This window comes from Dunckerocampus dactyliophorus, chromosome 6 (assembly GCF_027744805.1).
Source record: "Dunckerocampus dactyliophorus isolate RoL2022-P2 chromosome 6, RoL_Ddac_1.1, whole genome shotgun sequence".
Classification (NCBI taxonomy): domain Eukaryota; kingdom Metazoa; phylum Chordata; class Actinopteri; order Syngnathiformes; family Syngnathidae; genus Dunckerocampus; species Dunckerocampus dactyliophorus.
Window position 1 is genome coordinate 16,205,861 of NC_072824.1, and position 22,999 is coordinate 16,228,859.

The 22,999-nt window shown below is 40.9% G+C and overlaps 2 protein-coding genes and 1 pseudogene across 3 annotated transcripts in view; 1 reads left to right on the forward strand and 2 right to left on the reverse strand.

Annotated features, from left to right (window-relative positions):
• Positions 1 to 22,435, forward strand: lonrf1l (LON peptidase N-terminal domain and ring finger 1, like). 2 transcript variants are annotated; one of them, XM_054780479.1, is made up of 12 exons: positions 2 to 778; positions 2,216 to 2,334; positions 9,626 to 9,748; positions 13,524 to 13,679; positions 13,803 to 14,013; positions 15,576 to 15,675; positions 16,912 to 17,026; positions 17,111 to 17,232; positions 17,315 to 17,473; positions 17,649 to 17,811; positions 17,921 to 18,073; positions 20,848 to 22,419. In XM_054780479.1, exons 1-12 carry the CDS (start codon positions 121 to 123, stop codon positions 21,004 to 21,006), a joined length of 2,238 nt encoding a protein of 745 aa, XP_054636454.1. In that variant the 5' UTR covers positions 2 to 120; the 3' UTR covers positions 21,007 to 22,419. The 2 variants fall into 2 exon arrangements, with proteins under 2 accessions (XP_054636455.1, XP_054636454.1); XM_054780480.1 differs by lacking the exon at positions 9,626 to 9,748 and having other exon boundaries at positions 1 to 778; positions 20,848 to 22,435.
• Positions 4,988 to 5,101, reverse strand: LOC129184024 (5S ribosomal RNA; annotated as a pseudogene).
• LOC129183354 (calcium-binding protein 2-like) overlaps positions 11,644 to 22,999 on the reverse strand; it is a 40,305-nt gene continuing 28,949 nt past the window's right edge. The window contains exon 9 of the mRNA XM_054780486.1: positions 11,644 to 22,231. Within this exon, the coding sequence (XP_054636461.1) occupies positions 22,203 to 22,231 (29 nt within the window). The 3' untranslated portion in view covers positions 11,644 to 22,202. The remainder of the gene's footprint in view (positions 22,232 to 22,999) is intronic.

Below are 22,999 nucleotides of genomic sequence, written 5' to 3' on the forward strand. Positions count from 1 at the left end.
ACGAGTTGATAGTGAAAAAACTGTGACGGATACACAGTATAGGGGCAGTGGACGCCTGCTAGAGTCATAGAAGAACCGTGACGTCCGCCTACTTTTATTTACCTTTTTAAAAATATCAACATGTCGCTCGAGCAGCCTGCCGAGGAAGAGACGGGGGAGAGGAACGCCTTCTTCATCGGCATTGAAACGGAAGACGTTCAGGAGAAAGAGGAGGACCACCATCAGCTCATCCTTCAGAAAGCCAACGCTTTAGCCTCGGATAACTCTCTTAAAGAGGCCATTTACTGGTTTTCCGTAGCAATGCAGTATGGGCCAGTCAGACCAGAACAGCTAAGCACTTTTGTGGATTGTATTGTGCGGAATTTAAAGAAAAAGGCCGCCCCAGCTTCGGACCTGAGGCACAATCGGGACGTGGAGAAGGACGACGACGACGACGACGACGACGACGAGGAGGAGGAGGAGCAGCAGCAGCAGCACTCATGGGATGAAGTGTTCGACTGTCCGCACTGCCATAGCTTTTTAGGAGAACCTGTCACCTTAGCATGTGGACATTCATTTTGTCCGCGGTGTTTACGACGACGGCTGCTCTCCAAATGTAAATTGTGCAACGAAGCCGTGAAGATCGAAGGCAAACCCAATGTGCTGCTTTGCGGGGTTTTAGCTAAATGGTTCCCTGAAGAGGTGAAAAGGTCGAAACGATTACGAGAAGTGGACGAACTGTGTAAACGAAGATGTCACAAAGAGGCTGTGACTCTAGCGAGCGATGTCATTCAAAGTGGTGAGTACGTTATGACTACTTCATAGTACTCTTGTTTGACAGGGTTGATGCGTTCACTGGTATGTTGCAAAAACTGGCCTTTTGACGTTAGTATTAAACTTGACAATACTTTTGTGAGTTTTTTTTGTTCGAGAAGCCATGTAGCGCGGCTTACCGTCAAACCGTTACCATAGCATCGCTTTCTTCCGCCCTGACTGTCGTAAAACAACTCCTTAATTTCACACTGGGCATGCGCGTTAGTTGCATAAGTCAGGTCGTGGCACTTAATAGGACAAGTGGTTTTATAACTTATTTAACTGGCAGGGCCTCTTTCTATACATAATGCAACCAAATGCTTCCATGGAATGCTTATACACATTATGCAACAGCTGTAACTCGCACAAAGAAGTTAACATGAGTACTGCACTTCTGCAACAAATGATTGAATGATAACGTAAAAGGTACACAGTTAGAAGTCAACAAGCATTAAGGGCACAGTAGATCATTGTCCTGCCAAGGCCAGTGGTCTTGGTTGGTCTTACAATAGGTCAGGTAGGTAAAGTATATTGTATCATGACAGGTAATCATTCTTACGTTGCACAAGTGACAACGAAATAATCCACTATTAACTCAAAACACCAAAGTTACCTGATCATATGACCACATGCATTTATTCTCCTAAGGTCTAAATGTGCACATTTAATTGCAGTACATTATGCTGCGTATAAATTATTGTGCCACCACTACAGCTGGGAATTGTATGACCCTTCCGCTAGTCCCCTAGATTAGGAACACCCATAGTGTGGGTTAAGTGACATAATATTTCTTTGTCGGAGTAGTTCAGACCTTACCATGTCAACAGCTAAAGGCTTAACCTATATGTCACTTACTAATCCAGTGACACCCCATTTTTCAATATGTTTACTGGGATTAATTGAATTATTTGTGTTGCATCACAAGGCTGCCAGTTGATGTCCAGCATACTGACAAATGCAATCAAGGGCCTACACGGTCATTTGTGGATAACTGGTTAATCTCCAGTACTGTCACTTGATATATGGTGAGTGTCACTCTCACCACCTGCATTTGACAGCACTCATCCTTCCTGCAGCACACAGTTCGGGAAGTAGCATTGAGATGCACTCGGCAGCCAAGATATAGTCATGTCTATAGCTGCCGGATGCTGATGTGTGTTCTAAAAAAACAAAGTACATCAGGAGGTAGCCTACAGCCACAGCTGTTAATGGTCAATGATCTTGGATCTTCGACCCAGCGATAATTAGAGACCCCAGAATTTGTGGTAACTATTGAATATAATCAGCATATTTACAGGTGATTTGCTGGCTGTTGGAAATGTTGGACCCCTATATGAACCTTGTTATGTCACATTCATGAGGCAGACTTGAGTAAGCTAGGAATTCTACAATTTATTATTTATTTCTTCTGTGATTCCTGCAGAGCCTGAAACGGCAGTGGAAGCACGACTCTCTCGAGCAGAGGCCTACATGTCTCTTCAGCAGTTTGATCTTGCTTTGGAAGACACAGAGTTGTGTCTCTCATCCAGCTGTTCTGCTGAGGTAGGCCTCTTGTCAGATCTTCTATAAAGTGAATCATAATTGACTGTTTATTTTGTACGCTCACATTATTGTAAATAAAGAGTAGTGCAACACGCATGAGTTTCACCACAGTTTAGTCGTCAAACCATGGTTTTGAAGCGCATGCATGGGTAGTGATGCTGCATCACTATTACATTGTAATTATTGAATTACATGATGCAACTACATTACGTGAGCACAATCCTGAGCAAGCTTACCTTTCTGTCATGCTGTTGTGCAACGATTGTGGATTCCATTAATAACTGAGAGGAGGAATCATGCTCACTTTAATTATACGACATCCAGGTTTGAGTGCTCGAGCATGAGTGCAGTCTAAGTAGTACTAAGGCTACGTTCACACTTTGGAATTTTTGTGTGGTCGTTCACATTACCAAAAAAATGGGACTTGTCAATGTGCATCCGGGAAGTGATGTCGCAAAATCGAAATCAGATACATCTGCCGTGTGCTTATGGAAGTACATATTGCCTGATTTGTGCTCTCAGCGTTTCTGGCAATTTCAAGGATTTTGTGCAACGGGAGTGAACAGTTTCTATTTCATGTCTTGATGGCTGTAATAATGTTAAAAACTGCATGTAGAAGATTGTAAACTGGTTTTCTATACCATAATCATGAAAATAGTCAATTTATTAATATTGAATCCTACTTTTTTTAATTCAGCCTTTTTTAATTAAACCTTTCAATCTCATTGCTATTCGACTTTTCTGCCATCTTTGTTTACACGTTTTGCCCCACCACACTGCTGATGGGGATTTCATACAACTTCAAGTCAAAAAGTTCAAACTATCCCTTTTAAGATAGTGGAGCTATCACAGGGGTCTCCCAACAGGTAACTTGTAAGCTAGCACTACTGTAGATTGGCAGCTGATGTTAAGTAGCTCACCAAAGAATATTTGTTTCAACTCTTAGTATTTTTTTATAGCTGTTCAATTCAGGCCACCGTGCGTCTAGTGGTTAGCATGTTGGCCACACAGTCAGGACATGGGAAGATCTGGGTTTGAATCTCCGTTGGGCATCTCTGTGGAGTTTGCATGTTCTCCCTGTGCGTGTGTGTTTTCTCTGGGTACTCCGGTTTCCTCCCGCATTGCAAAAACATGCATGTTAGGTTAATTGGCGAATCTAAATTGCACATAGGTATGAATGTAAGTCTGTATGTGCCCTGCGATTGACTGGCGACCAGTCCAGGGTGTACTCCGCCTCTCGCCTGAAGTCAGCTAGGATAGGCTCCAGCATACCCACGACCCTAGTGAGGATAAGTGGCATAGAAAATGAATAGATGTTCAATTCAGACATGGTGCCTGTATTTACAAACAACGACAAATGAACGCACTTTTTGAGTGGAGATCTGCTTTGTAAATAAACTGCAACTTAAAGGGAAACTGCACTTTTTTTTTGTAACTTTGCCCATCATCAACAATCCTTATGTGAGATATGAATCTCTTTCTCATTTCTGTGTGTTATAAAGATATAAAACAGCTAATTACTGCATGTAATAGGACGCACCTAAGCCGCCAACAAAGACTGCTATTAAAACACCTCCAAAAACCTCCAACAAGGTTTTATGAGTTTATATCCATTCTGTAACCATGTAGTAACATGTACATTCATGATAACATGTAATACTTACGATATTTTGCAGTATTTTGGTCCATTTAAGCATCACTGAAACTTGCTTCGCCGGCGTATTGATTTCACATAGCAACATCGAAACGAACGCCTTCACCTAGCGTTAACTTTTCCAAACTCAAAAATAAAAACACAGCAGCTGTAGCAGCAGCTCCAACATGTAGCGTTACGTTTTGGTAGTGGCTTCAAGCACTGAGCTGATGTGGTGAAGCTAGCGGTTAGCTAGTCGGTGTGTTGTGGCAAGGTGTCAATACGTCAGTAACCTAGTTCAATTAGCCTAACAATGTTAATAAAAATGTTGCTGTAGCTCGGTTAATATGCACGTCACATTATTTGTAAATGGAGCGTTGTTGCCAATTTGGAGTTTTTTTCAGAAGGCTTTATAGGCAGAATAAATGTTTCCCATTACGTGCATTCTTAGCTACTGTAAGTCTTTTTAGCTGTTTTTATATCTTTAGAATGCACAGAAAAGAGAGACATACTGAACGTGTTCATGCCCAAAAAAATGCAGTTTTCCTTTTAAATGTTACCAGTCACATAAAAGACAAATAGCACACCTCTCCTTTCCTTTTGTCAATGTAGCTTTAGTGGTGCTGAAAGTTGGATACACCTAAGCTATCATAAAACTGGACCCTGAATTTCCATCCATCTTCTATGCTGCTTATCCTCACTAGGGTCGCAGGTATGCTGGAGCCTATCAACAGCTGACTTAGGGCGAGAGGCATGGTACCGTCCAGGGTGTACCTTCAATCAGTCAACCAGTCAATCGCAGCGCACATATAGACAAACCATCATTCACACTCACATTCATACCTATGGACAATTTAGAGTTGCCAAGTAACCTAACATGCATGTTTTTGGAGTACTCAGAGAAACCCACGCACGCATGGAGAGAACATGCAAACTCCACAGAGGGATGCCCAACAGAGATTCAAACCGAGATCTTCCAGATCTCCTGACTAGTGCTAACCACTAGGCCACCGTGCGGCCGACTTACAGCACCTGGTATTCCCAGGTGGTCTCCATCCAAGTACTAACCAGGCCCGACCCTGCTTAGTTTCTGAGATCAGACGAGATCTGGCGTTCTCAGGGTAGTATACAAGTAGAGGCAAAAGCGGCCCTGAATTTATACTGTTTTATATCAATTTCTGTAAGAAAAATATTAAAATTGTTACTTGATTCTGTTAATTGTGTCATTTTGAACTAAAAAAATATAATATTGAATAATTCATTTCACATTTATTAGTATTACTCTAAAACAGGCATCAGCTTGTGTCAAAAAGTAAAAAATTTCACACAATTAACCTTCTGGGTTGGTTGGCTCTGCTAACAAGGTGTCCCTTCTTTATTTTTGCAGAAGTTGGCAGCCCTACCAGTTAATTTGCCAATTTAATTTTATTATTGAATTATTTTTTTGCTGACAAACTTGTGCTCCACAGAGCCAAGTGTTGACAGTAATACGCAGCAGAGCTAGCTTGCCATCCCACATTAACTCCAAAAGAAAGGAGACAAACATCAAATCGAAGTATAAAACATTGTGGATGTTGACTTCCAAGCTGCATCAAGTTCTTGAGGGTTTGTCTTCAATTTCCTTGTTGTCATGTGATGTAGTCATCAATATCTGTCCAGTTCTTTGGTGTCTTTGATGAGTCCTTTTCTCCGTTCCACCATTTAACTTATAGATTTTGCAGTTGGTGCTCCAAGTGTCTTGAATTTTCCCTTACTTCCTGAAGTCATGTGCCTCTTGGCGATGTAAGCATTGCGTTTTGTCAGACGCTCATGGATGTAGATGTTTGTTTATTTCAGCTTACTTCTCTGCCTCAGCAATGCTACCTTGTTTTTTTTAAACTTTATGATGACAGGTGTTGTATTTATATTCCTGCCAAACATTGGGGTGCATGTCCACACCCACTTTGACTGCAGAAAGTTGGTCACCTGTTGGTCTGTTGGAGCAACATCTTGTCCTCCTCCGCTGTCAGCTGCACTGGCATAAGACCTGCGTGTTATGTGAAGCCCAGTCACAATTACATTGCTCATGCGCATCGACTGCTCCAAATCATCCACTCTGCACGTCATCTGTGATATAATGTGTGCAGAATTTTGTTTCTTTAAAGCATTTCTTTCCAGCCCATCCATTTGTTTCCGAGGTGATGCATTTTCATTCTTCAGATCCTTAACGTGTTTCATTAGGGATTTCACATCTTCATGTATTTTGCGGTTTATCTCCTTTTTTTATATCATTCAACATAATCTAGCTCCTTTTTCATATCATTCAACATCATCACAATTACCTCCTGTAGTGTACCTGGTTCCTAGTTTCCTCCCATGTCCTCTCTCCTCTGATATTCGGCTCCATAGGTACAGTGGTAGTTCCCTCTCACTGTACCCGGACTGTTGTGTCATGGTGTAGGGAGCTACTGGGAAGTGCCGCTCTAACCACTGGTTGTTTACACTATGGACCGTCAATAAAATACGATTGCATAGAAGAGCATCTAGGGCCCTATGATTTCCGCGTTAACAGAATCGCTGACGGAAACACGGAATTGCAGCATGCAAACATGTCGAAACAGCGGCTAAAACCCTTGGAAACTCCACTCTTATAGAGCGTCAGTAGAAGCTAGCAGGGTTTAGCAGAGCATGCTAAACAGCATGTAGCGGCTGTGAGTGTGTGTGCGTGTGCGTGTGCGCGCCTGCAAATCGGGCTTGATGAGTATATTTTCACCGTGTTTTACAACATTAATGTAAGGACCATTTTATAAAGTAAGGACCATTTTACAATGCCGACTGACGACATGCAGGTTCTGAGTGAAAAAAGATGAGAGGCATGCTTATTCTTGCACCTAGCTCGTATCAACTGTCAATTGCAATTTGCAACACACTTCCGGTCTTCAAAATAAGTGCGCTCTTTGTCACATTTGTCTTAGTTGTGTAAACAAAATAAGGGTGTCATAAAAAATCTTACATTAATAACGAGATTGGAATTACACCTGTGACTCCATCTTCCTTAACCACAAGCACGGGCATTACAGTCTGTTGAAGATTTTGTATCAATATGTGCTGAGGCTGACATCCCATTAGAAAAATTAGCCAAGCTATAAACATTTCTCAATTACTGGACAAAATGGGCCAATGATGTATTACATCAATAAATGCAAGGATTGTTGCATTTCATTCATGGACAATTTATTCACTAACCCAAATAAAGGTAAAAAAACCCCAGGAATTCTAAACATTTTAAAAAGGAAAAAACTGAATTTGGGGAAAAAAAGAAATGGATTTCATAGGGCCCTAACAAAAAAAGACATATATTCTAAACCACAAATTGATCTATAACCAGGACCTACCCTAAAAGTCTCTTTTTAAAGTATCTTTTATTGGATGGACTTTTATTGGATCTTTTACAGGATTAGGGACCTGACTCAGAGGTTTGCTACAAAAGCCAAACAATATTGTTGGTCATTCTGTGTAATAAAGTAAATTCAGCAATACTTTATTCAGCAATGCTTTGGTTGCATCATTTTAATGCTTTGAAGAGCTAATTTTCATAACCATATTACACAAATTCATGTTAGTAACAAAAACGTATTATTTAAAAAAAAAAAAAAAAAAAGGGTCTGTACCGGATCGGCAAGACTATAAAGAGAATCTGATCGGAAGCCAAAAAATGTGGATTGGGACATCGATTAGCAACAATTGGCTTGTCTTGTTAGAGATTGTCAGCACTCGACATAACTTGTTTTTTTGACGATTTAGTTCCTCATGATAGACGGTATACAAGCTAGTGGTGTCAGTAAACAGATCTGTAATAATAGTCAAGATCTGTGGGCAGGAAAAGTGCCAAAAAAGTTAACAAACATTGAGAATGGTGCAGAGCTTCTTTCAGTCAATCCACACAGGAAGTGACATCACAAAAAGGTCTTTGGTGTGCGGCCATAAATATTCGAAACTTTTGCTCCTAAAAAATGTAAAGTTAAGGAACACTGTGCTCCTAGTAAAAAAAAAAAAAAAAAAAATTGTCTGGAACCCTGCTTACAGTGTAATTCATATCTTAGTCAATCATCTCCAAGGTTTTTACTAGGAGTGTAACGGTTCACATGGATGTATTGAACCATTTCGGTTCTGCATGCTCGGTTTGGTCCACTTGCGTACCGTTTCGGTTATATTTTATGCTATTTTTCTCATTAAATTTATTACTACAGTGATCTAAGTGCTTCACGTGGAACTAAAGTCCTGAGCGACTTTCCGCACGGATGCCTCTGAGTGTCGGACACTACTGACTGAGGGGGAGCAATGCTTATCTGCGTATCTCGCAGGCGTGACAAATGGAAAATGCTAGCAAGAAGTCTGAGCTGGAAGACCCTCCAATCTCACTATTGTCTAGTGTTTGGGAACACTTTGGCATCCCTGTTAAAATTACGGATGGACAAAGGCAAGTGGAGAAATCCACAGTTGTGTGTCGACATTGTTCCACGGATATCGGGTATGCTGCAGGAAACACGTCTAACATGTTAGCGCACTTAAAACGGCATCATCGGGCAGTGAATGCTAAATCTCCAAGAAAGAAAACCAGCATAGTGCAAACACCGATAACTTCAGCATATAAACAACCTCTAGCAAGCAACTCTGACCAGTCCTAAGCAGTAACACATGGTATTGGAGTTTTTATAGCCACGAGATTACGTCCATATTCAGTTGTACGAGCCTGGAGTTTGTTTTTCAGAGAGATGATTATACGTCGCTGTTTGATGTGTAACAGGCAGTGCGAGCATGAATTGAGGTTGTGCACCGAACAAATACGCACCTTAGCACGTGCACGACGTCATCAAACCTTACCTTTATGCATTCCCACATAGTATCAGCATTTGGAACCAAATAGGTGAAATGTGAAAGAAAAATGGGGAAAATACAGTATACTGTAGTCTTATCTGTGCAGTGCGGGAGAAAGTTCGATGGTGTGTGTTGCAAAAACTGGGAGATTTCTAACTGTATTATTTAAAAAATAAAATAATCAAATTTATTATTTATTTTATGGATTTTTTTTTTTTATCATTGCGCCTTGAAGTTTCCCGCGGCCCGGACCGGTACCGGTCTGTGGGTGGTCGCTCAACTGGACTGAGGCCCCGTGGTTGGGACGCCTGTGCTACAGTATGTTTAGAGTTGAGACTGTTGCCTGGCAAAACATGTACCTTGTGTCAGTAGGTCTTTTCTGTATTGGTCAGCTGACTATTACTAAGAGGGGTATTTTAAGAGAAGCTTGGAATTAAAACCGCAGACGGGGGAGCACCTCACCTGCCACCAGATTACGCCATCAAACATAGGTTAAACAATTAATAGCTTGAACCTAAACTAATTATCAACGCAGGACTTGTCACCTGGATTTACTCAACACAACGTACAAAAAAAACAGCATGCTATTTAGGCGTTGTACAGGATAAGTTACAAAGGAGAATCCACACGTACATCACACAAATGTATCCAGACTGTTGAAAAAGGAGGGCTGCACTATTAAGAGTTATACGTATAATACATTGAAACATTTTTTCCATTGCTACAATATAAAGACGTAATTGTGAATACCTTGCAGAAACGTACCTTAATCATTTTTTATGCTTTTTATAATCTTATTAGGCTTTATTTTGGAAAGCCATGGTGTTACAAGAGATGGGTGGAGTGGACGAGTCCCTCCAAGTCTTCCTCAACTGCCTCGCTGTGGATGAGGACTTCCCCTGTGCTAAGAAACAAGTAGAAAAGGTGAGCTCATTAAATATCATGCAAAATTTCAGTGGTTTTTTTTCAACCTCTAACCGACTAACCATTGATGGAAGTAGGAGAACTTGTCCTCGAAAACACTACGTTGAGGTTTTTAAAATACATAATGGCCTTAAGGAATCTACTTTTGTCCCAGCCCTTTGACAGTCTTGCCTCATGATTTTTGTTTGATAAGTCATCCATTCTCTTTGTAGAAGCTCTGGCTGTGCCCACATTAATTGGCTACAAATAAGATGATTCATCTTAGTGATGTTTAATTTTGACACACCCATGTTAAAGTGCCAGGTTTTGTAATGTACCCAAATAAAAGGGTTCCTGTACGGTTTAATTAAAAAAACAAACTGTTTTCCTAGAGTGTCCCGTGAAAATGAGATAACGCCTTTTGAAATATAGAGTAATGTAGTGTATTTTGTCAGAAAGAGCCAATTAGATCAGCTGAATGTGTTAACTGGAGTCACTTGAATTGTTGCCAGATGCGTACTGATGAGTAATTGCATACCGTAAATCACGGTATATAAAACGCACTTTTTTTCCACCTGTAAGAAGCAAAAAATCGGGGTGCAGTTTATACACGATGACACGTCTGTGACCAGACTCAGTACGGGGAGAAATTGACCAGAAGCCCATTTTAGAATAGCCGTCTGTGGGTCAGACAGTTGCTTTGACTTTAGCGCCCTCTGCTGTACAGTTGCTGAAAATGCTTGTGTATGCAACTAACTTATCTGACGGCTGTCTGTATTTTCACACAGTGAAACGATTTCTATATACACTGAAGCTAACCTAAGCTTCCATTAAAACATTGCAGATGATGTAAAATACAATACAATGTTGGAGTTTATTCAAATTCACCCTGAAGCAATGCAGCGTTATGTGTTATGTACAATACATGGATAACTGATCCGCATGCGCCCTATCACCGCTCGCGTCACCGCTAAACCAACATTCGCTACCGATAAATCAAGGCTAAAGCAACACCGGCTTCAGCGGTGCACCGCTAGGACAACGCCCGTGTTTTCTTTTCTTTTTTTTTCCATTTTGTGCGCGGTGACGAGCGTTGTTGAAATTCGGCCCCCTCTTCCTACCGGTCAAGGGACGCTACAGCAAAGTTCGGGCGGTGTGACCGGGCCTGTACCCTCTCAAAATGCCACGACGATCTTTCACCGCAGCGTTCAAACTTTCCGTCTGCCGGTATGCAGAAGAGTTTGGGAACCGGGCAGCCAGATGGCAGCACGGTGTGGACGAGTCAGTCATCCGGCGTTGGAGAGCGGACATCATCGGCAAGTTGACGGCAAACTTTTCTTACATGAATTCCATTGCAGATGAATTGATGGACGGCAGATTTCTCCTTTCTTCTTCTTTTTGAAATTGCTTAGTACCTTTACGCATGTTGATTTGAGATGAAAGAGTTGGCAAGCATTTATGAACAAACATTTTTTTTTCCCCGCCGTGAGCCTGAAAATGGGGGTGCGGTTAATACACGGGTGCGGTTTATACACGGTGCTTTACGGTACTTATTAGGGCTGTCAAAAGTAGCGCGTTAACGGCGGTAACTAATATATTTCATTAATTAATGTTCAATTTATTCGCGTAATTAATGCACACGCATCATGGCAAGCCACGGACCTCTGTTATGACGACAGACGGCTGCACAGTGTCGCTCCCCATAGAGTCAACCCAGTGTCTGACGCTCTTGTATAAGTTTAGTCTTACATGAACACATCAACAGCAGTGCAATTCCAACAGTATATATGTTTCTCCTACTCTCCTACTCACATTGCAACAACACTTGCTCATTGTCACGAGACATATATATATACACACAATAAAATACAGTAAAAATTGGCATATTTCAGACATGTTAATGGTAATTGTTTACTTTATTTTGAACATGCATACAAGTTACTTTGGAATACATCACATAGTACATTTCACTGTTCTACATGTCCAAAAAAGAATAGGAAGAAGCAAAGCTTATTTAATCCTACCCACCACCTGTTTCACATACATTGGTTCACTTCCTGTATCTTAAATGTACTCTTTACTAGTTTAAAATACAGAGGAAAATGATAAGGTAATATGATAATGTACAGCTAACATAGTGTGACATGGTGATTAGATAAGGTATAGCTGACTTCGTGTGACATTTCATGTGACATGGTGATTAATCATGATTAATTTGAAAACCGTGATTAATCTGATTAAGAATGTTAATCATTTGACTTATAGGTTAACTATAAGCGATTAAATATTTTAATCGATCAGCAGCTCTGGTTTTTATAGATCACATACTTGGCGTGGAATGGTGTTTGTACGTTTTTGACCCGCTTTGGTGCATATGCAAGCTTTATAGTTGAGGCCGCAGTGTGCCATTGCTGCTGAGGTTGGGTGCAGTAAATCAGTCATTCTAAATTTTTTGAAAGATCCTGAGCATGATGGAACAAAAAAGTCAAGTGGTAGACGCAAAAAAGTCACACCTGCGCTGAGCCGGAGGATCCGATTGGCTGACCACAGAAGACACAGGGCGGTCTTCGACCCACATTAAGGCCCTTACTGGTGCCGGCTGCCGCTCAATAACAATCAGACGGCATCTGCTGGAAAAGGGTTTAAAAAACAAAAAAGGAATTCAAAGACCTTGTCACCTTCAATGCCACAAAACTCCCCTTTTAGACTTTGCCAGGGAGCATCAAACATGGGACATTGAAAGGTGGGAAAAAGTTTTATTCTCTGATGAGAAAAAATGTAACCTTGACGATCCAGATGGCTTCCAACGTTCCTGGCATGACAAGGAGATCCCACCTGAGATGTTTTCTACCCGGCACAGTGGTGGAGGGTCCATCATGATCTGGGGTGCTTTGTCATTCAGTGGAACACTGGAGCTTCAGGTGGCGCGAGGTCGTCAAACGGCAGCTGCTTACGTGCAGATGTTGCAGCGGGCATCCCTCATGACTGAGGGCCCTCGTCTGTGTGGTATCAGCTGGGTTTTTCAACAGGACAACGCTGCAGTTCACAATGCTCGCTTGACCAAGGACTTTTTCACTCTTTTGGACCATCCTGCATGTTCCCCTGATTTAAATCCCATAGAGAACATTTAGAGATGGATGGCAAGGGAAGTTCAGTTCCAGACAGTTGATGCCCTTCGTGGAGTCATCTTCACCACTTTGGAGAAATGTTCACACTAGCCTCCTGGAAACACTCGCATCAAGCATGCACAAACCAATTTTTGAAGTGATTAACAAGAAGGGTGGAGCTACTCATTACTGAGTCCTACTGAGAACATTTTTTGTTCTGGTTTGGAGTTTTTTTTTATTTTTTGAGCAATGGTCTTAAACTTTTGATCAGCTGATAAACAGCCTATTTCAGTTTAATTGTTGTTTTCAATAAATTACTTCTTCAAAATTGTCTCACTCCCCCCTTTCTTGTTTTTGCATATTGTAGCTCTACTTAAAACCTCATTAAGATCCAAATGTGCAAAATGCAAATTCTAGCAATTTTTCAACTGGTCTAGACTTTGATCAGGAGTGTATAAGCGACAGAGTTGTGCCATTGTATACAATAACAAACTTGCATTAACGCAGAATCTGCTTGGCACTAGTTTGACATGAAACCGTCAGAAGCCACTGTTGGTAATCTTTAAAAGGAAAAATGAGACTGATTCAACAAATAAATGTGTTGACAATGACCAGTTGGACTGATAAAAAACTATGGGAATGGCCATATACTGCATTACTACATTTTTTTTTTTTTTTTTTTTTTACAGATCTTCTGCGACCTGCTCTCTTCGTCCGGTGACAACGTCAAGGTCATTGTGAGGGAAACGGCACAAAACCCAGTGGCCCATCTGCACAATAAAACCATTGTGGCTGATGCACAAGCCAGACAACATAGTCCAGTCCAAAGACTGAGCCAACAACAGGTCAGTGCTGTGTCGGCACACAGGCAAATAGACAAACAGCGGGTCTGCAGAGAAGAATTGCAGCCATAAGGCTTTGCATTTGTATGTGAGAATATCCTCATCATTTTCTTTTTGACTCCACAGAAACGCCGGGGGAGTCTTAAGCGTCCTGGTCTGAGCCGAGCTGATTCGGTTCGATTTGACAATGCGATCGGCGGTGGGGGTCTGAAGAGGGTTTGCTCCGCTCCTCAGCTTGGAGGCGAGGAGAAGACGACCTTGCTGAAGAGGAAGTTGTCTGTTTGTGACACAGAGCTTTGCATTGTGGACAAGGGGGGTAGCAAGCATAAAAAACAAGGTAGGTCATTGTGCAGGGATTTCTTTTGTTCTCCTCAGGATTGTTAGTGGTTACACTGAGTAGTTAAGTCATACAAAACAACCATTTTTATGACAGCCTCTTAAGGGACAATACTATAAGAATCTGAAAATGACTCCACAGACAGCCGTTATTGTCGAAATAGCTGGTAGGACAAGTGAGTACCAGGTAATTGTCGACATGGTCTGGGGCGGCATGAGTGCTGCCAGCACTGGGGAGTTTCATTGTGGGAAAATATGAATCTCAACACTTACTGTGTTTTCAGTTATTTTCAATGTAGTAAAGCTATCCTGCTATCCCAGCTGTACACTCGTGATGGGAATATCAGATCTTTTAAGGGAGCTGGTTCTTTTAGCTCGGCTCCCTAAAAAGAGCCAGCTCATTCGGCTTCTAAATGGCTCTGATTTTTTTGTTGCTTACCGGTAAATTAATATCTAATACATTCAAATAAATTTGTCATGTAAAAATGTTTTATTTTTGTGGCCTAATTTATGTGCTCAACATAGAACACATTTCTACAAAAACAGAGACCCATCTCGGACAAAAAACGTCCAATCTGATTTGTACTACTTGTGCATTTCCAACTATTTACAATGAAACAACACAACATTAACAGCCCATTACACAGCAAAAGGCAAATGAAAATGTGCAAAACTAAAAGAAAAAGCAGCATCCCAGGTCAGTTGTCTGTAGTGAAGATGATAGTTTCCTGCTACACATTTTCCTCACATTTCCAGCTTGCTTGTGTGTCCAACGCCTCCGGCCACCTTTTGCTTAGTGTCAAGGCATACTGCACCATGCATTTTCACCAATCTCGTGTGGCTTTAACAGAAAAAAACGACAGTTCTTCACATCTACAGTGTTGTCCCTTGAAAAGATAGTAAAATGAAAAGTGACAATGTTGTGAAATTTGGCTGAAATGTGGGGACTGTGATACTGTAGTCATTCCTCGTCACATTGCGGTTCAGACATCACGCCCTCACTTTGGCTGTTTTTCAAAAATTATTTAAATGACCCGTTTCTATTATTTGTTTATATTATTAGTTAAAAATATGCATATTAAGCACATTTTACTCAAAATTTTGATTCTTGGCCAAAATTAAGTGTTTTCCAGACTTGGTCGTTATCACCAATTATTGCAGGTTTGAATTATCTAACAAGCACAATAATAACAATAATCATCATCATTATAATAATAATAATAACAAAACGTGGTATTGTTGGGGCTGTACTCCAGCTAAAAATCAACTTTAAATCTCAGGAAGGCATTTCTTGAAACACACACGAGCACAAATTTTATTTATGACTTGGTGGGTGTTATTCTATGTCTAGAGGGCCATAATAAAATTAAAAAACGTATGTAGAAGGTGGTAAACAGGTTTTTTATGCGCTAAGAAAATATTTGATTTATAAATAAGGAATCGTACTCTGTGTGAATTCATTTATTATGGTCTGGTCTGGAGTCAATTAACAGCGATAAACGAGGGATGACTATATATTTTCCAGTTTGACTAAAGTGATTGCATTCTTTTCATTTCTTAAAGGTTTGAAGAAAAGCTCCAAAAAAGCCCAAGCTAAAACCTGTAGAAGTGTTTCCCAGAACCTCATTGACCCCAATGATCTTGAGTGTGCCCTCTGCATGAGGTGAGGCTACGTACACTAACATAATTTCCGGTGTACACTCTTGATCAAAATCTTAGATTGGTTGAAAAATTGCAAGAATTTACATTTTGCACTGTTTGGATCTTAAGGAGGTTCTAAGTAGAGCTTCAAAATGAAAGCAATTTATTGCAAACAAGTGAAATGGGCTGTTCATCAGCTGATCAAAAGTTAAGACCCATTGAGGCCTTTGTAACGCCAAAATCTTGGCAAAAATGTGGATTCAATGTCAACATTCTCACATTTTTATATTTTTGGGCAGTATTAAGTTTTTTTTATCTATGGTCTTAAGCTTGCAGTAAATTGCTTATTAATTTTTTTTTTTGTCTCACTACCGATTTATTCTTTTTGCATTTTGAAGCTCAACTTTGAACTTGCTTAAGATCCAACAGTGCAAAATGTAAATTATTGCAATTTTTCAACTGATCTTAAGATCTTAATCAGGGGTGTATAAGCCGATACTTTTTTCTCATGCTTTGAAACCTGCGACTTTTACAGTGAAGCGGCTAATTTATGGCTAAAAGCTACAATGCCCATGATGCTTAGAGTGCAGCTTCAGGAAGTAGTGAAGACTTGATGTTTTGAAGTCTTATGCAGCGATCTCTGACACATCTTAAGTAAGTTTGATCAAGTGTAGAATTACTACAGCTTCTGTTTGGACTACTCGGACCGCCATGAAGAGCTTTAGCTCAAGCCAAATGGCTAATGGCTCGAGACAAAAGTGACACAAAGAGCGACAAGGAGAGAGAGAGAGAGAGAGAGAGACTTAAAAAATGTGTGAAGAAGGAATTATGAGGCTCTTCAATTGTGATGCTGAAGAAGACGACTTGAGTGGTTTTAGTTCAGGAGGAGGAGGATGGCGATGAATGACTTATCTGGTAAGTTACAGGCACTGTTCGGCACTGTTTAGCTTACCGTATTACACGCACTGTTCTTTTAATTCAGTCAAAAGTTTAAAAAATCTTTCTGTGTACTACATATCCCATGTTACGACATGGACAACTGCGGCTTTTAGAAAAGTGCGTCCTATATATGTATAAATCTTTTTTTTCTCTTTAAATTTAGTGGGTGCGGCTAATATACATGTGCGCTCTATAGTCTGGAAATTACGGTAATTGGATTTCGAGAGTAACAGCATCAGTCTATAGGGGCTTATTTGTGATTGTAAAATTTGAAATGTGATCAAGAAAGTGCTTGACTTTGATCATGTGTCCAAACTAGGTTATTGTACGAGCCTGTGACGACACCATGCGGCCACACCTTTTGTAAAAACTGTCTGGAACGTTGTTTGGACCACACACCGCAGTGTCCCCTCTGTAAAGAGAGCCTAAAAGAGGTGAGGAAGGGTGCACACTTCTGCTTCATTGTCAGTAATTAAGAACTGTACCGTGTGTTTACTCACGGACCGCTCCTCCCCAAGTATTTAGCATGTAGGAAGTACATGGTGACAAGTGTCTTGGATGTGCTGATCAAACAGTATTTGGGTAAAGAGTATGAAGAGAGATCTAAATCTCACCTGGAGGAAACCAGAGAGCTTTCTCAGTAAGTTAGCTACTTTTTGTCTTGGCTTGTGTTTTACTTGCCAGAGGAGGACCTAATTGTCTTTGGTCTATCTTTCTTTCAGCTTAACGAAGAATGTGCCTATCTTTGTGTGTACCATGGCATACCCCACCGTGCCTTGCCCCCTGCATGTCTTCGAACCACGTTACCGCCTCATGATCCGCCGCTGCGTGGACACGGGCACACGGCAGTTCGGGATGTGTATTAGCGACCCGCAGAAAGGGTAAGTCTGCAGACAAGAAGGTGTTTGTACAAGTCATTGTACTTGGAAAACCTTAAAACTGGAAAGACTGAATCGTGTGGCTGTAGGCATCTTACCATTAGTAGCACATTGATGACGTACGTGTCACTTGCCAAGCATTTTTTCTTTATTAAAAACATGGAATCCTCCCCTGCAGGTTCGTTGACTATGGATGCATGCTCATCATCCGGAGTGTCCACTTCTTGCCTGATGGTAGATCAGTGGTGGACACCATTGGAGGGAATCGCTTCCGTGTCCTCTCTCGAGGAATGAGGGACGGTTACAGTATTGCTGACATAGAGCATTTGGAAGACATTCGGGTACAAACCTCCACTATCATCCTGGCAGTGACGCCAAAGCCCTTCTTACATAATCGCCACTGTTTCAGACTCGAAAAGTCACCGATGTGTGCTCAATATTGACTTGTAGGTGGACGACAGCGAAGAGCTGGAGAGCCTACAAGAACTGCACGATGCTGTGTATGAGCAGGCCCGTGCCTGGTTCCAGAATCTCAAGATGCACTTTCACAACCAGATCCTACAGCACTTTGGACCAATGCCAGAGCCAGAAGCTGATATCCAGGTACATCTCTTGTCCTGTTCTTGTCCTTGTACACAAATGCACATTTTCCTTTCAAATCTTTGCATTCCAGTCTACATGTCCAGAATATAAGAAAAAACCTCTTTTTCCAGACACGTTTTGCCCCACCTTTGAGATACTTTGTTTTCCCCTAGAGGGTCTCCCCGTGTGTGTGAATGACAGGAAGAAAAGCTCTGACATGCATGGAAAGAATTCATTTGGCAACTCTTGCTGGTTTGCATGTACAGCATCAATCAATTCAGAATATAAGATGATTTGTCTTGTTCCAACTTTCAATACGGAATGACAGTAGTCTGAGAGGAAAATTTGGACTTTTGGTAATTGCCAGTAATTTCTAGTGTGAGAAATAACAGTTGAGCAATTGAGACAAATGCGGCCAATATTGAGCACATAGTGTATTCTTCCACTGTAACTAGTTCTTGAGTGAGTCACGTGTTTACGGACCAAAATTAAAACTGTAATTTATGGGTGATCTGAGGAGATGCAGCCGCTGAAAAAAGACCCGCTTGGGCTAGTTATCAAACAACAACAGTTTTGTCTTCGATTTGGTTTTAAAAAATATTGTGCCAAAAACGGATCTTGGAAAAAGAGATTCTTATATTAGGCTAAATAGAGTAATACAGTATTGATACCCAGCTTACGTTTGTATAAGCTACTTAACAGATATTGATCTAAAGGGCCAAAAGGTGCTCTGCCACTCATTACGATCAGTTCAACGTGCAGTGGTACTTCGGTTTAACTTAAGTTTTCGTTATTACTTTGTGACAAAAGATCAGACAAAAACCTCAAGCATACAATAACTGAAGCAATTTTTCCCAAAGGAAATAACAAAAATACAATTAATCCATTTGGGACATGCAAAAATATAAAAAAATAGTTTTACATACAGAAAACAATGCAATATAATTATGGATGGAACTTATTGTTGGCAAGATCAAATTCACTAGTGTTCCTCGCCTTCTTTATTAAATTGCTGGCATTCACAACTTTCTTTGGCCCCATGGCGGGTTATTAAGCAGTCGCCCTCAATAAAAAAAAAAAAAATGCATGGACAGTGAGTCAGCCACGCGTAGGGTGCTTTGTTTGAGCACAGTACAGGGCGAATGGACTAGCTTGTTACGTGCAATATTGTACAAAAACTGAGGCGACATTTTGGTGAAATAAAAACCGGGGCGTATGAAGTATAGTTTGTTTATACATAGATATGGCTTCATGACGTGTGAAGTTAATTTAATAGCACCTATGAGTTGGAGAGTGCATGGTCTATCTATAAGACCACGAAGGTCTTCTAGGCCCTCCAGAGAGTCAATTCCATTGATGCTTCCTTTCGGGAAACCTACATTACCGTGGACTTAACAGCCTTAGAGGTCCCTAATACTAGAAAGCGCTTGTTGTGTACAGTGTATGGTGAAGAGGATTACAGCTCCTGCTCCAGAGGACACCCACGGAGGCGGAGTCTTTTGACAATATTGGCTGAAGAGCTTTATGGGTGCTTCATAGCTAATCCTATCAGTGCTTTTACGTCACAAGTGTCATGAAGAGAATCCCCTTGTCAATCTGATGCGCAGGCTGAACTGGCACTGTGGAGGATTTTATTCACCAAATGTGAATGAAATATATTATCAGATGTGACGCTCAATTTCTTTCATCTTCATGGAATTGAAAGTATAAGTGGATGTAGTCTCAATAAAGCTCATTTTTGATGGTTTTCCATTGACAAAAGCCAAGGCTCCAAGCGTGCCGAGCCCATACCAGCAATAGTGCACGCCACAGTCTCCACTTTGCTGCAGCGTGTCCTTAGTCTCCTTGTAAAGAAAATCTCTTACCGTGGCTAACAGCCACATGACAGGAATGGTTTGTCCTTAACAAGTTACATTGGGAACATGGACAATTCAACATGTCCGAAAAGAGTATGACAAGTATTTGAACCATTTTCCTAATACAGTTGGTAAATATACAACAGTAATCCCTTGTTTATCGTGGTTAATTGATTCCAGGCCTGACCGTGATAAGTGAATTTCCACAAAGTGGGATTCCTTATTTATCAAATGAATATTTTGTAGTTAGAGCTGAGAAAATCTGGTTGCGACCTTATAATCACGTTTTTTAACATTATCAGAGCCCTTTAGACATGAAGTAACACACCTATAGCCAACTCAAGTTACAACACAATACTGTTTTTTAGTAAAAGAAAAAAAAAAGAAAAATGCAAATAAATGTAAGTGACCCAAGAAGGTCAGAGCATATAAATATACTTTTAAAAATACGTAATGTTACGTTATTTCATAGTGGCTGGTCACACTTCTCCACGAACTTGCGTTTCCGGATTGGGATTGTTAACACATTTGGTGACGACCCTCCACGTGACTAATATGTCGACCCACAACAGCGAGGCTGTACCGGCGGTGCTTAATGCTAATGAGGCAGCTAACAACGCCTGGCACAGGCATAGATGGCACATCTATGCCCGATGTATGGCAGCATAGAACACGCCTGTGGTTTCAACACATCAAAGCCCACTTTGGACGGCGAGAAATAACAGGACTTGACGCACAATTTTCGTAGTTTTGAAACCGACTTCTTCATACTTTGGTATACCTTGAAACCGGTAACCGGCCCATGCCAGGCTATAATTGCACTTTGAGCCTGGCCAAAATTAATCCTGGTTATTATATGAACAATAGTCGGTTCTGCTTTAAGTGCCAACATTTTCTGATTTGAGTGACAATTATAATGTCCTGTCTCCTGTGGTCTAGGCGACTCCTAACGGTCCAGCATGCTGCTGGTGGCTCCTGGCTGTCCTGCCTGTCGACCGGCGCTACCAGCTGTGTGTCCTCTCCATGACCAGCCTCAAATGGCGTCTGGAGAAGATCCGGCACATCCTCACATATCTACAGAGCATCCCCAACAACTAGGGCTTCCTCTTCTCTGCATTCTACATGGGCTATTTTTGTTCCTCCACCCCCGATCCTTCCACTGAGTTAAGAACCTGAATCATTCTTGAAGTGGTTGAGATGTGGCCAAACCGCCTCAGGGATACTTCCATTGACACACATTCTATGTTACCATCAGACATGAATCTCAAAGAAACAGTGCGACTTGCACTTAGAATGTGGAAATGAACTTCCTGACATCTGATGACTGTAGATTTTGTACTATTCACATGAAAGCTACTAAGTAGTCTTTGAGATGGTTTGGGTTACGTCACACCTTGTTGAAAACGGTAAGAAAGTTGGTTTCTGAAGAGGGAAATCCAGAATGCTGCAGAAAAATTGAAGTAAGTGCAACCTGCTTACGTATGTGCGAAGCTTCCATCGCCTGTTTAATGAGCGACATCTTGTGCTCACTTCGCTAATATACGGTGATGCAGAGAAACACTCATGAGCCCGCTTCCTCATCCTCATGAAAATCTTCCACCCATACTAAAATCTTCCAAAGGTTAGCTCACAAAGCGTGAGAATGTCTAATTGCATCTCTCTTCTATAGTCAAATGTTCAACTGTGTTGAATCAATTGAAATAGGTTTTGAGGAAGAATATTTATACATTCTGACCTAATGTTTCTACTGAAATATATTCAATAGGGCATATTGCAATATGAACTTGCATTCAGTGTACTGTATATGCGTCTGTCAGGCAGACCTTTAATATTAAGTATCCAGTTCCTACTGCACTGGAGTTGAGAACCTGCACTGTTTCTGCATTTGCCTTATAACAGTTTTGAACATTGTGGTTTAAAGTTACACTAGGTTACCATTCCTTCCTTTCATGGTATGAAGTGTGTTAAGATAGTGTTTTTTTTCCATCACTCATGGCTTTGTTCTATGTAAATCACTTGGCTTTTTGGAGAGATTGTGTTTAAGTTAACGATCGGAACAATTTTCAATAAAAAAATCAATTGCCAAAGCCCATTTGTAAGTGAACTCTATAAGGGGAATGCTTGTGTCCCCTTAAAGCCACAAGGGGGCGACATTGCAGCACCATTGCTTTCAATTACACCTTTCATAACTCATCCTTTGCACCAACTCCACGTTTATTAATTTCCCATACACGGCAAGTCAGGCTAAATTACAGGTCCAGATGTGGTTGTGTGCCGTCCTCTTCCCCTCTTGGTCATCGAGCAGAGAGCATCATCACGAACTCTGAAGAGAAATGAAAGATTCGTACTGCTGTACATTAACGGGAATAGAAGATAAACGATTGGTTATAAGAAGCGAGAGTCTCAAAATTTACAAACTCAACAACGCATTGGATTACAACCAGTGGTTATACAGTATGAGCCATTAAGCCAATTGTGTCTTACAATCATAGCCGAGAGGCAAGTTTCTAACCACACCTATGCCTCACATCTTTACAATTTCTCAGCAGTGTGAAGCTATTGACTGAACACTTATACAGTAAATTGGGAAAAAATGAATGTCAAAAGGTAGTAATAAATGATGTAAATACAAATGACATGATCTTAATGAAATCACTATCCTTTTTTTCCTGGCTGTTTGGCTGCATACTGCAATGACCCATTTATTAGTTTTTTTTTCCCCCCCCCAAAAGGCTAAAAAATACGGCTCATCTTATATTGTGATCATTTATACGGTGGTCCTTGGGTTACGATGGAATTGCATTCCTACAAGGCGTTTTAAGTCCGATTTTAACCCGGTGTGCGGCTTAGTTATTACTGTCACTTTCATAAAAGCAGATCCTTTAACACACTGAAAAAGTCAGTAGCAGTGTGACAAGCGATTGTGCCAAGTTTGTGCCAATATTGAGCACATAGTGTATTCTTTCACTGCAACTAGTTCTTGAGCGGCTCCACGTGTTTACGGACCAAAATTACATTTTTAATTGCTCAAATTAATTAAATGTAAAAGTACGCCAAACACCCCTGATGATCTGTATATGCAAACCAACAG